General features: G+C 56.4%; 1 protein-coding gene across 1 annotated transcript in view; it reads right to left on the reverse strand.

Annotated features, from left to right (window-relative positions):
- The window catches only part of CUNH1orf167 (chromosome unknown C1orf167 homolog), a 28,877-nt gene extending 17,755 nt beyond the window's left edge, over positions 1 to 11,122 (reverse strand). Inside the window, 9 exon segments of the mRNA XM_021715414.1 lie at positions 1,076 to 1,262; positions 1,616 to 1,731; positions 4,485 to 4,639; positions 5,249 to 5,456; positions 6,517 to 6,560; positions 6,644 to 7,872; positions 7,959 to 8,044; positions 9,164 to 9,324; positions 11,105 to 11,122. Coding sequence (XP_021571089.1) covers positions 1,076 to 1,262; positions 1,616 to 1,731; positions 4,485 to 4,639; positions 5,249 to 5,456; positions 6,517 to 6,560; positions 6,644 to 7,872; positions 7,959 to 8,044; positions 9,164 to 9,324; positions 11,105 to 11,122 — 2,204 coding nt within the window.
- Positions 11,123 to 11,717: the final 595 nt, after the last annotated feature.

Raw genomic sequence — 11,717 nt, forward strand, 5'->3', positions numbered from 1 at the left:
TGGTGAGACCTCATCTCTACAATAAATAAATAAATAAATTAGCCGGGCATGGTGGTGCATGCCCATAGTTCTAGCTGCTTGAAAGGCTGAGGTGGAAGGATCACCTGAGCCCAGCAGGTCAAGGCTACAGTGGCTGTGAGCATGCCACTGCACTCCAGTCTGGGTGACAGAGTGAGACTCCAACTCAAAAATAACAATAATAATTTTAAAAAGTTAACTATCAGGGGAAATAAAAGGAATGCACAGATCTGAGTTTCTTGTCACTAAGGCCGGTTATTTGGTGCAGGTTTGACATAGATAAGTTTCTTGTAGGCAGATTTAAATTAAAATAGGGTCAGTGTTCAGACGTCTTTCGTATTGGTACACGACCTTCACCTAACTGACCAGCCACATCAAACCTGACCACCTTGTGGGCTGGAATGTGAATCTACCAGTGCAGTAAATCACGGAAACAATAGAGAGTTACCCAAAACACAGACATGATGTTCTAAGAAAAGCCCAAGTCTAGTCAGGCATTAACTTTAATTAGAAGGTCCTTGAGACTTTAGAGCTATAGTAATCAAAACTCATGACCAGACACCTGCAGCCCACCTCTCTTAGCTCATGGTTTGCTTAATCATCACGGTAAAGTTATGTAAAGCTTTTTGTCAAAGGCAAGCACATGTCCTTTTTCTTAAGGCACCCATGTCCTTTGAGCATGCCTTTTTCTTTCTAATAAAATCCGTCTTAAACTACTCTTGGGACTTGTTCTGAAATTCTTTTCTGTGGCTGATTCAAAGACCCCATAGAGCAATACCCTCCACCTACCCAGCATCACCATCACAACACCATCACAAACACAAGGCTAACCCTTGTGATTGCTAATTTCCTGTCTGTTCCCCCACCAGCCACAGGAGCCACCACAAGAAGTGGGAGACCAGACTAAGCTTTGCTTTTAAACAAGTCCCAGCTCCCGGCATGCATGACTAAGCCTTAGCCATGCTGTCAATGGCAGTTCTTGGCATTCTCATTTGCATCCTTGTCTCTCAGTACTAGAAGGCCTCAAGAGCTGACTTAAAGGGGAGAGGGCTCCTACCTGCACTGCCAGGCTTTTGGGGACCGGAGGCCCAGGGGGGTCACCCAGGCTGCCCCTGCAGCCTGAGAGTGCCAGGCCTGGGGAGCGCTCCCCTTCCCCCAGGGCCTCTGTGCGACCCGGGTGGCCTCCCTGGGGACCTTCCTCTCCTGCCTGGTTCCAACCTTCTGATGGCACTGCAGGAGGAAGGCTGCAGAGGAAGGAGAGAGAAAGAAAAGAGAGTGAGGGGAGGGGAGGATCAGAGCCAGGAGCAGTGATGACACCTGGGACTCCAGTCGCTCCTATCTCTGAGTAAGTGACATCTAGTTCCAACACTCAAGCCCCTGGGATGGGACTGGGTCAGCATCTGTGGCTCAAATGCAGGATGTGCACCTCAAGCTGTGTGTCCTCAAGCTGGTCACTTGACTTCTCCGTGCCTCAGTTCCCCATCAGTGAAATGGGCACAATTTCTTGCAGGGGTCACCCCACTCCTTCAGGACTCCCCCACCTCTCCCCGCCTGGCCCAGCTCCCTCTGTCCATGTCCCAGCACCCTAGCATCTCACCAGCCAGTTGTTGCAGGGCCCGCAGGGTCTGGATTCTCTCGTCTGTGCCATCTGGTCTCTCCCCAGGATGTGACAGGATCTGCTGGGCTCCCTCCTCCTCCCTGAGACTTCCTGGACTAAGAGTGAAGTTGCCCAGAGAGAAGCTGATGTCCTGGGCTGAGGAGGGGCGCGTGGTCCCAGCCTGTGTCCCCCACCAGAGGCAGGTGCAGTCTGCCCTCGGGAGTAGGAGTGCTGAGCTACAACCTGCTTCCAGACAGGTCATTGGATTCCCGATGATAAAGCTATTGGGCTGGGGAGGTCTGTTTTTGCTTTATTCTCTTCAATATTATTTGGATTTTTTTTTTTAGCAACAAACTGAATATCACTTATTAAACTGAATATCACTTAAATAATTGTCTAAATATATTTGTTCATTTTAAAAAACAAGGGCTGGGTGGTATGGCTCACTCCTGCAATCCCAGCACTTTGGGCGGCAGAAGTGAGAGGATTGCCTGAGTCCGCGGATTCAAGACCAGCCTGGGCAACTTGGTGAGACCCCATCTCTACAATAAATCAAAAAATTAGCTGGGTGTGGTGATACACGCCTGTAATTCCGGTACTTGGAAGGCTGAGGTGGAAGGATTGCCTGAGCCCAGCGGGTTGTCGCTGGTGTGGCCATGAGCATGCCACTGCACTCTGGCCTGGGTGACAGAGTGAGACTCCAACTCAAAAAAAAAAAGAACAAAACAATATAACTCTGCAGTGGACACTGGGAAAATGAAGAAGAAAATAACTAACTTCAACTCCACTGCCGCAGGGAGAAGCACTATTCAGCATTTTAAAATGAAATCTGATTTTATTTTGGTCAAGCACAGTGGTTCACACCTGTAATCCCAGCATTTTGGGAGGCAGAGACCAGAGGATTGCCTGAGCCCAGGGGTTCAAGACCAGCCTGGGTAACTTGGTGAGACCTTGTCTCTACAATAACTCAAAAAAATTAGTTGGGCGTGGTAGTGCACACCTGTGGTTTCAGCTACTTGGAAGGCTGAGGTGGAAGGATTTCCTGAGTCCAGAAGGTTGAGGATATGATTGCCGTGACGGTGCCACTGCACTCCAGCCTGGGCAACAGAGTGAGATTCCCATTAAAAAGTTTTTTATTTTTTTAACTTGCTGATTGTGGTAAAATATGCATGACAGAAAATTTACCATCTGAGCCATATTTTTGGTACCAACTTGTTCAGAAAGTGTATAGTTCAGTAGTGTTAAGTTCATTCACACTGAGCAACATTTTAGGACTTTTTCCCCTTCCAATCTTTTTTCCAGGTACTGTTTTATGTGGCTGGGGGGAAATATTTTATTTATTTATTTATTTATTTACTACAGAGATAGGGTCTCGTTACGTTGGCCAAAATGGTCTTGAACCCCTGGCCTCAGGCAGTTCTCCTGCCTTGGCCTCCCAAAGTGCTGGGATTACAGGTGTAAGCCACTGTACCTGGCCAAGAATTATTTTAGATACTACTTTTTCTTATTTTTAAAAAAATATTAGATTGATTGATTAAGACGGGGTCTTGCTCTGTTGCCCGGGCTGCAGTGCAGTGGTGCAATCATGGCTCGCTGTAGCCTTGAACTCCTGGGTTCAAGTGACCCTCCCACCTCAGCCTGCCAAGTATCTGGGACTTACAGGCACTACCACCACAACCGGCTCCTTCCTTATCTTTTTAACTTAACATTGTTGTGCTATTTTTTCTTGTCCTCTTTTTTTTTTTTTTTTGAGTTGGAGTCTCATTTCATCGTCCTGGCTGAAGTGCAACTGTCACGCTGCTCAGGGTCACCACAGCCTCAACCTGCTGGTCTCAGACGATCCTTCCACCTCAGCCTTCCAACGAGCTGAAACTACAGGCGTGTGCCACCATGCCTGGATAATTTTTTTTTTTTTTGAGTTGGAGTCTCACTCTGTCACCCAGACGGGAGTGCAGTGGCCACTCCTGGCCACCGCAGCCTCGACCTGCTGGGCTCTGGCGATCCTTCCGCCTCAGCCTTCCAAGTAGCTGGAACAACAGGCACGTGCTACCACGCCAGGCTAAATTTTTATTTTTTTGATTTATTGTTGAGATGAGGGCTCGCCAAGTTGCCCAGGTTGGTCTCGAACCCCTGAGCTCAGGCAATCCTCTTGCCTCCACCTCCCAAAGTGCTGGGATTATAGGTGTGAGCCACTGCACCTGGCTTTTTCCTGTCTTTAACAATGCTATAAAAATATCCATAAAAATATATCCAGAGAAGGGGACGTGAGGAGGTTGAAGCTTTCAAGTTCATTAACACACTTTTAGCCGGGCTCAGTGGCTCAGCCCGTAATCCCGCACCTTTGGGAGGCTGAGGTGAGTGGATTGCCTGAGCCTGCGGGTTCGAGACCCGCCTGGGCAACTGGGTGAGACCTCATTTCTACAGTAAATCAAAAACTAGCCGGGCATGGTAGCGTGCGCCTGTAGTTCCAGCCACTTGGAAGGCTGAGGAGAAAGGATCGCCGGAGCCCAGCAGGTCGAGGCTGTGGTGGCCGGGAGCGGCCACTGCACTCCAGTCTGGGCGACAGAGTGAGACTCCAACTCAAAAAAAAAAAAAGAGTGGGAAGGAGGTTTCTGGAGTCTTCCTGAACATCGTAAGGAATGACTACCAAACTGTTCACCACGCGGTCAAGCTGTCATTCGCTGCCGAACACGTGGGCTGCGGGGCTGTGTTTACAGCTGTAAGTGGTGGCGCCTGGACGTCTTTTACACCAGTCTTTGTCCTCCCCTGCTCCTTTCATCCCCACACTCTTGGGGGGGAGGGGAAGTGGGGACAGCAAGGCGGAAGTGGGGGAGGGAAGGCCACTGGGGCCCAGGCCACACTGACCCACCTCAGGTGCTCCAGCCCAGGCCTCTGGAGGGAGTCCACCGCTGCCTTTCTTCCAAAGGAGGGGTCTGGGCCAGGGCCGGCCCTGGAGAGTGGGCATCCCGACCCAGCTGGGGTGCAGTGCCGCCCTCGCTTCTGCTGTAGAGTCAGTTGTCTCCACTGGGTCAAGGGAGAAGGGGAACAGGGATGTCGGCCTCGAATGTGCCCTCCCAAGGGAGACCAGGCAGGGGTGGAAGCAGGAGTCAGACGCTAAAGTCTGACGTCTTCACCACTGGGCTACCCTGCTTCTTTGGGAACGAGTGAATGAATATGGAGACGGTCCCAAGAGGCAGGGCTTTTTTGGGGAGACAAAACCGGGGGCTGAACGCTCCTAGGGCACCCCTTTCCCAAGGAGGGAAGAACGCAGACATTCTTGCCCAGTCCTCACTGGCAAACCACTAATTAACAATAGCAGCCACTGACAGAGTAGCTTGCTATGTGCTAGGAAGGGCCGAGTCCCTTACATCCATTCATTTAATCTTACAACAGCCCTGAGAGGTATGTACTGTTAGTACCTCATTTTAGAGATAAAGTGACTGAGGCACAGAGAGGTTAGGCAACTTGCTCAAGGTCACACAGCAAGAAAGTGGTGGAGGTAGATTTGAACTTAGGCAGTGCTGATGCCAGTGCTGCAGATCACTCATGAGGCGTAACCTATGCCCAGTGGGTCTCCTCCCCAGACACACGAGTGCTTCCCACCTCCCCTGGCCCACCCCAGAGAGCCCTGACCTCTTGGAAGCTCCGGGCCAGCAGGGCCTTCTCGTATCGCTTCCACGCTGCCTCCAGCTGGGCCTCCCGGAGCCACAGGGCCCACCGCAGCGCCCGAAGACCCTTTCGCAACAGCTGCCGGCGGCCCAGCGCCATCGCCGCTGACATAGCCCACTGCCTCTGCACCAAGTGCCTCCAGGCTCTGAAACAGCTGGACAGCAACTGCCGGCTGGGGACAGACCAGGGCTGATGGGAGGTGGGTAGATCAGCCCTCCCACCCCCAGGGAGCAGCTGGTGGCTGGGGACCATCTGCGTCCCTTTTCCAGTAATCATGAGGGATGTGCTAGCTGCAGATCGGAAGATCATCCCTCCTACCGATGCTAGACCTGGAAGTCCCAGACAAGAAAAGCCTGGAAGGTGGGAGAATGCCCCACGTGACCGCCAGGAGCTCAGGGTAGCCCGGAAGGTCGTGATGCCCAGCGCCTCAAACCCAGGAGGAGCATTCCCTCATTCTTGCCTCTGGGGCCCAGGACTTCCCTCCCGGTTCTTTTGGGGATGGCTTTTAAATTTATTTTTTGAGCCAGGCTCGGTGGCTCAGCCTGTACTCCCGTGCTTTGGGAGGCTGAGGTAAGTGGATTGCCTGAGCCCGCAGGTTCGAGACCTGCCTGGGCAACTTGGCCAGACCTCATCTCTACAATAAATCAAAAAATTAGCTGGGTGTGGTAGTGCACACCTGTAATTCCAGCTCCTTGGAAGGCTGAGGTGGAAGGATCGCCGGAGCCCAGCAGGTCGAGGCTGTGGTGGCCGGGAGCGGCCACTGCACTCCAGTCTGGGCGACAGAGTGAGACTCCAACTCAAAAAAAATTTTCTGAGTAGGAATCTTACTCTGTCACTCATGCTGGAGTGTGGTGGTATGATCATGGCTTACCGCAGCCTCCACCTTCTGGACTCAAGAGATCCTTCCACCTTAGCCTCCTGAGTAGCGGGGACTTCAGGAGTGCACCACAATGCCTGGTTAATTTTTTTTTTTTTGGTAGAGACGAGGTCTCGCCATGTTGCTCAGGCTGACCTCAAAGCCCTGGGCTTAAGTGATCCTCCCACCTTGGCCTCCCAAATTGCTGGGATTACAGGCGTGAGTCACCGCACCCAGCCTTGCTCTCCTTAAATCCTGCCTGATCTCCATCAGGCCTGAGTCTCCATCAGGCCTGGCCCAGGCAAATGGGAGGGGAGCTGTCCCAGGACTGGGTCCCCACAGCCCCACTGGTACCCCCACCCGGCCATGGCCTCACCAGGCTGCCTCAGACTCCGGAGCCACAGTATCTTGGGGCTTGTTCTGGGGAAGCAAAAGGACACGACACAGCTGCCTGCCCAGGGCACCCCACTCCTGCTCCCACCCCCAGCCTCCTCTGGCTCTACCTGTGGGGTGCTCCTTGCTGGGGTTTCCTCTGGTGGACAGAAAGTCGTCCTCTCCTCCTCCCTGCTGACCAGCTCTCTGGGGGACCCCTCCCCTCCTTTCTGCCCAGGTCGGACTTCCTGGGAGGCACTGGAGAAAGCTGAGGAACGGGGCCTTCTGCCGCCCGCCCCTTGGGGGAGACTGGGGTGGCCGCTCTGCTCCCTGCCATGCGTGAGCCCTGGAGAGCAGTTCTTCCCTGGTCCTGGGGTGTGGCCAGGAAGCAGCCCCTGCTCAGGGTCAAGGAAACCCCCCACCGGCATCCCCAGTGTGGTCTCCGGCGACGGAGGCTTGCTGTGTGCACAAGACTCTGAGAGGCCGGCCTGAAGCCTCCGTGCCTTGAGGAAGTGCTCGGTTGCCCTGTGGCCTTGGGGATGGCTTTTCCCTTCATCCCAGGAAGCAAGAACAGGCTGGCTGGGCTGGGAACGGACAGGGAGCACCGGGCCACCACTGGCCCAGGGGTCCTGCCGCATGGGGCTGGGGGCCTTCTGGGATGCCCGGCACCCGAGACGGGCTGCCTCCTGTTCCAGGCGTTGCACCAAGGCCAGCAGCTGGCGGGTGGCAGCGTGGGATGGGGCCCGAAGCGGGCTTGGGGCAGGGACAGCCAGGTCCTCCAGGCTGAGGGGTTCCCCAACCAGCCTGGAGGCCCAGCTCTCCTGGCCACACCGGGATCCGGGGGCTGGCTGTGAGCGCCCATCGAGGGGGCCCGAGTCCACAGTGGGCCTGAAGTCCAGGCCCAGGATGTCTGTGGCTGGCCGCTGGGACTGCCTCGGGCTGGGGGATGGGCCAGTCAGTGGCACCTGGGGGAGAGAACTTCCCAGGGGCAGCAAGTGGAGCCTGGAGCTTCCTCCAGGCTCTGGCCAGAGGCAGGGACTGGTCTCCCTCATGCTCAGGTTGCTTTGTTGGACAGCAAACTCTCGGGCTTTCCCGCTCCGCCTCCTGGCCGGGGCCTGCAGATTGCTTTGTTGCCGGAAGCTTGCACTGACACGCTGACCAGTCGTGTCCTTCAGGGGCAGGCCCAGGTGGGGCCCAGGGCTGGCCAGGTTGGTCTGGACCTGGCAGGGCTCCTGGCGCAGCGCTGCCCCTGGGGAGGGTATGGCGGTGGGCCCTCCCTGCTGGGCCTGGCACGTGGGAACCCACCGGCCGTGTCCACTGCCCAGGCCGATGCCCAGGTTCCTCAGGAGTCTCCATTGCTCTAAAGAGAGGAGAGACAGTCATGTCCTGGGGAGGACTTGGTGGTCAGCGCCCAGGTGGGACGGGGGGCCATCCAGGCCTCAGCACCGGGGAGAGCCCAGAAGGAGGGACAGGACTTCAGGGACTGCTGCCAGCTGTCTCTCTGAGAGGACTGATGGGCAGCGCCGGGGGGTCTTGGAGCAGAGAGGGCTCAAGGGAAAAAGGGAGACATTTAGGAGGTTGCTGGGGGTCCCAGGAGTGACGTGAGGGGCCTGGACCCGGATAGAAGGTTCAGCTTAGCTTGGGGGTGCCACCTTGGGCTTGGAAGTCGGGCAAAGGAAGAAGGAATCAAGGCCCATTCCATGGTCTCAGCTTGAGCAAAGAATTGGTGGGGCAGCAGGATGCAGGGACGGCAAAACCCCATGGAGCCAACTGCTCTGGGGAACGTGGAGGTGGGCTCTGGAGCCCCTCCCCAGACCCCAAGGCTGCTCCGAAGCAGCAGGAGCCTCATGGGGATGGATCCCAGGGTCTGGTGGGTGGAGTGGGTCGTAAAGCTGCTGCCTTTGTGGATAGGAACGAAAGCTCAGAGAGGTTAAGCAACTTGCCCCATGGTCCCACAGCTGGAACGCAAAGAAACTGGGATGTGGCCGGGCTCGGTGGCTCAGCCTGTACTCCCGCACCTTGGGAGGCTGAGGTAAGTGAATTGCCTGAGCCCGCAGGTTCGAGACCCGCCTGGGCAACTTGGCGAGACCTCATCTCTACAATAAATCAATAAATCAAAAAAGTAGCCGGGCATGATAGCGCGCGCCTGTAGTTCCAGCTACTCAGAAGGCTAAGGCGGAAGGATCGCCGGAGCCTAGCAGGTCGCGGCGGCCGGGAGCGGCCAATGCACCCCAGTCTGGGTGACGGAGTGAGACTCCAACACAAAAAAAAAAAAAAGAAAGAAAGAAAGAAACTGGGATGTGAATCAGAATCCGAATTTGTTCTTGGGCTGCTCCCACCTTTGGCCATGCCAACTCCATGGCCTTCTTACAGCCCCGGGAGCCTGAGCAGGGTGGTCCCGGGCACAGACTGGCCCGGGGGGCCCCGTTTCGGCCAGGGCCAGCAGTCAGTCCTGCTCCTTGTCCCACCTCTTCAGACCCCACTTGTCCAGGCCATATGCCTGAGACCCCTCCCTCGGGCCTCAGGCTGGAAAGCCCATCCGGCACCCAGCTGACTATGGGCACCTATAGACTTAGCAAGGCCTGGGCTGGCTGCTGGGAAGGGGGTTCTGGGTTGATATCCCGAGGGACCCTGCTCCTGGAACCACCCACCCAGGCCCACTGAGCCCCTTGCCTGGTCCAAGGCCTGCCATGGGCCTGGTGGGCACATTCTCCTTGAGGCCGGCATCAGGCCTTGGCTCCATGGGCTCTGGGGCACTGGTGTCCTTGGCCCACACCACGTCAGCAGTCTGGCCTGTCTGATCAGCTGGGCCCTGGGGGGAGATGACAGGGTTCCCAGCTCTGGCTCCCACCCCCACCTTTCGGCAGCACTCCTGGCTGCCCTCATCCCAGCCCCACCTGTCCGGGACCTGCCCCTCACTGGCCACACCTCCTAGGGTCTCCTCTCCTGCCCTCCCCACTGTGAGTGGTCAGTTCAAATGCTGACCAGTCCCATCCCTGGATCTCTCAGCTTATGTGCAGATAGCTCTGACGATGCAGGGTCAGTGACCGCCTCCACACGGCCACCCAGGTGTCTAACAGCATCTCAGCATCAGTGTGTCCCACACTGAACTCCCAGCTGTCCCAAAAGCCAGCTGTCTTCATCTCAGTGCCGCCTTCTCCACAGATGGCAGCTCCAGCCTTCGGTGGCCAGACAACCAATCCTGGTGCTACCCTGTGTCCCCCTCCCTCACTTATCAGCTAATCCCATGGGCTCTGCCTTTTGAAGGCATCCGAAATCTTTTATTATTTTTTGAGTCAAGGTCTCACTGTGTTGCCCAGGCTGGCGTGCAATGGCACGATTTCAGCTCACTGAAGTCTCCACCTCCTGGGCTCAGGTGATCCTTCTGCCTCAGACTCCCAAGTAGCTGGTACTACAGGCATGTGCCACCACACCTGGCTAATTTTTTAATATTTTGTAGAGACAAGGTCTTGCTATGTTGCACAGGCTGATTTGAACTCCTGGGCTCAAGTGATCCTCCTGCCTCAGCCTCCCAAAGTGCTGGGATTACGGGTGTGAGCTGCTGTGCCCAGCCTGCAAGGCATCAGGAATCTAATCCCTGTGTGCTAACCCCATCTCTACTACCTAGTTCAAGCTGCCGTCACCTGCTGCCTCCTGGCTGGTCTCCCTGATTCGGCCCTTGTGCCCAAGCCCACAGCCTACACCCCACACAGGGGCAGGGGATCCTGTGAATACTTAGATCATACCCTGTCTCAACTCAAATGCCCAAAGGCTCCAAGGCCCTAGGTCAGGGCTGACACACAGTGGCCTGGGCCAGAAACCAGTTATGTAAATAAAGTTCTATTGAAACAAAGCCACGCCTATTTGTTTACAGATCATTTGCTTTCCAGCTACTTGGCAGAGCTGAGTAGATGCGACAGAAACCTTAAGGCCCACCAAGCCCGCCTTTATTTTATTTATTTATTTTTTTGAGTTGGAGTCTCACTCTGTGGCCCAGACTGGAGTGCAGTGGCCGCTCCCGGCCACCGCAGCCTCGACCTGCCGGGCTCCGGTGATCCTTCCGCCTCAGCCTTCCAAGTAGCTGGAACTACAGGTGCACACTACCACACCCGGCTAATTTTTTTGATTTATTGTAGAGATGAGGTCTCGCCTGCCCAGGCGGGTCTCGAATCCACGGGCTCAGGCAATCCACTCACCTCAGCCTCCCAAAGGCGCGGGATGACAGGCTGAGCCACCGAGCCCGGCTTTATTTTTATTTTATTTTTTATTTTTATTTTTGTTGAGTTGGAGTTTCACTCGGTCGCCCGGACTGGAGTGCAGTGGCCGCCCCCGGCCACCACAGCCTCGACCTGCTGGGCTCCGGCGATCCTTCCGCCTCAGCCTTCCGCGTCGCTGGAACCACAGGCATGCCCTACCATGCCCGGCTCATTTTTGATTTACTGTAGAGACAAGGTCTGGCCAAGTTGCCCAGGCAGGTCTCGAACCTGCGGGCTCAGGCAATCCACTCGCCTCGGCCTCCCAAAGTGCTGGGATTACAGGCTGGGCCACCGAGCCCGGCCCCCACCAAGCCTTTGATGTGAGGCTTGGGTTACCTTGCCACCCTCCTCCATGCCCCCCACTCTGCTCCAAACACACCAGCCTCCTGGCCGTTCCTCCAACACATGCACCCTCCCAGCACAGGGCCTTTGCCGTCCCCCACCGCCCGGAACTCTCGGTTCCCCTCTCCCTCACGCCTTGGGCCCTGCCTCCCACCTCGCCTCTCCCTGCACTCGGACACCCACCGCGGCGAAGGAACGAGTGTGTGTGTGTCCCCCTCCGGGGGCCTCTGAGCCACACGAGGACAGCGCGCTCTGGGTCCTTCTTCCCTGCTGAATCTGCAGCGCCGGGAACAGGGCAGGCCACGGCGGGGCCTTGCCCACGCCTGCTGAGCGAACGAACGACTGAACCGCGCCCAGCACCGGGCCTCCCCAGCGGGCGGCCTGCCACCGAATCTGCACCGCCGCTGGGACCTGGGCTCCCCGTCTTGGAGGTGAGGACACCGGCGCTTGGAAGGGCCCGGGCCAAGGCCTCGGAGGGGCGCGCCCCGGTCGTGCCAGCCCCAGCCGGGCCACCCCCCGCACACCTTGCCAGAGGCGCTTCGCCGCCGCCCCCCCCGGGTCCCTCCCTACGGCCCGCCCCGTCTGGGCTCCTCGTCCGGCTCTCTGC

Source organism: Carlito syrichta, unplaced genomic scaffold, assembly GCF_000164805.1.
Source record: "Carlito syrichta isolate Samal-C Ts95f unplaced genomic scaffold, Tarsius_syrichta-2.0.1 Scaffold307091, whole genome shotgun sequence".
Classification (NCBI taxonomy): Eukaryota; Metazoa; Chordata; class Mammalia; order Primates; family Tarsiidae; genus Carlito; species Carlito syrichta.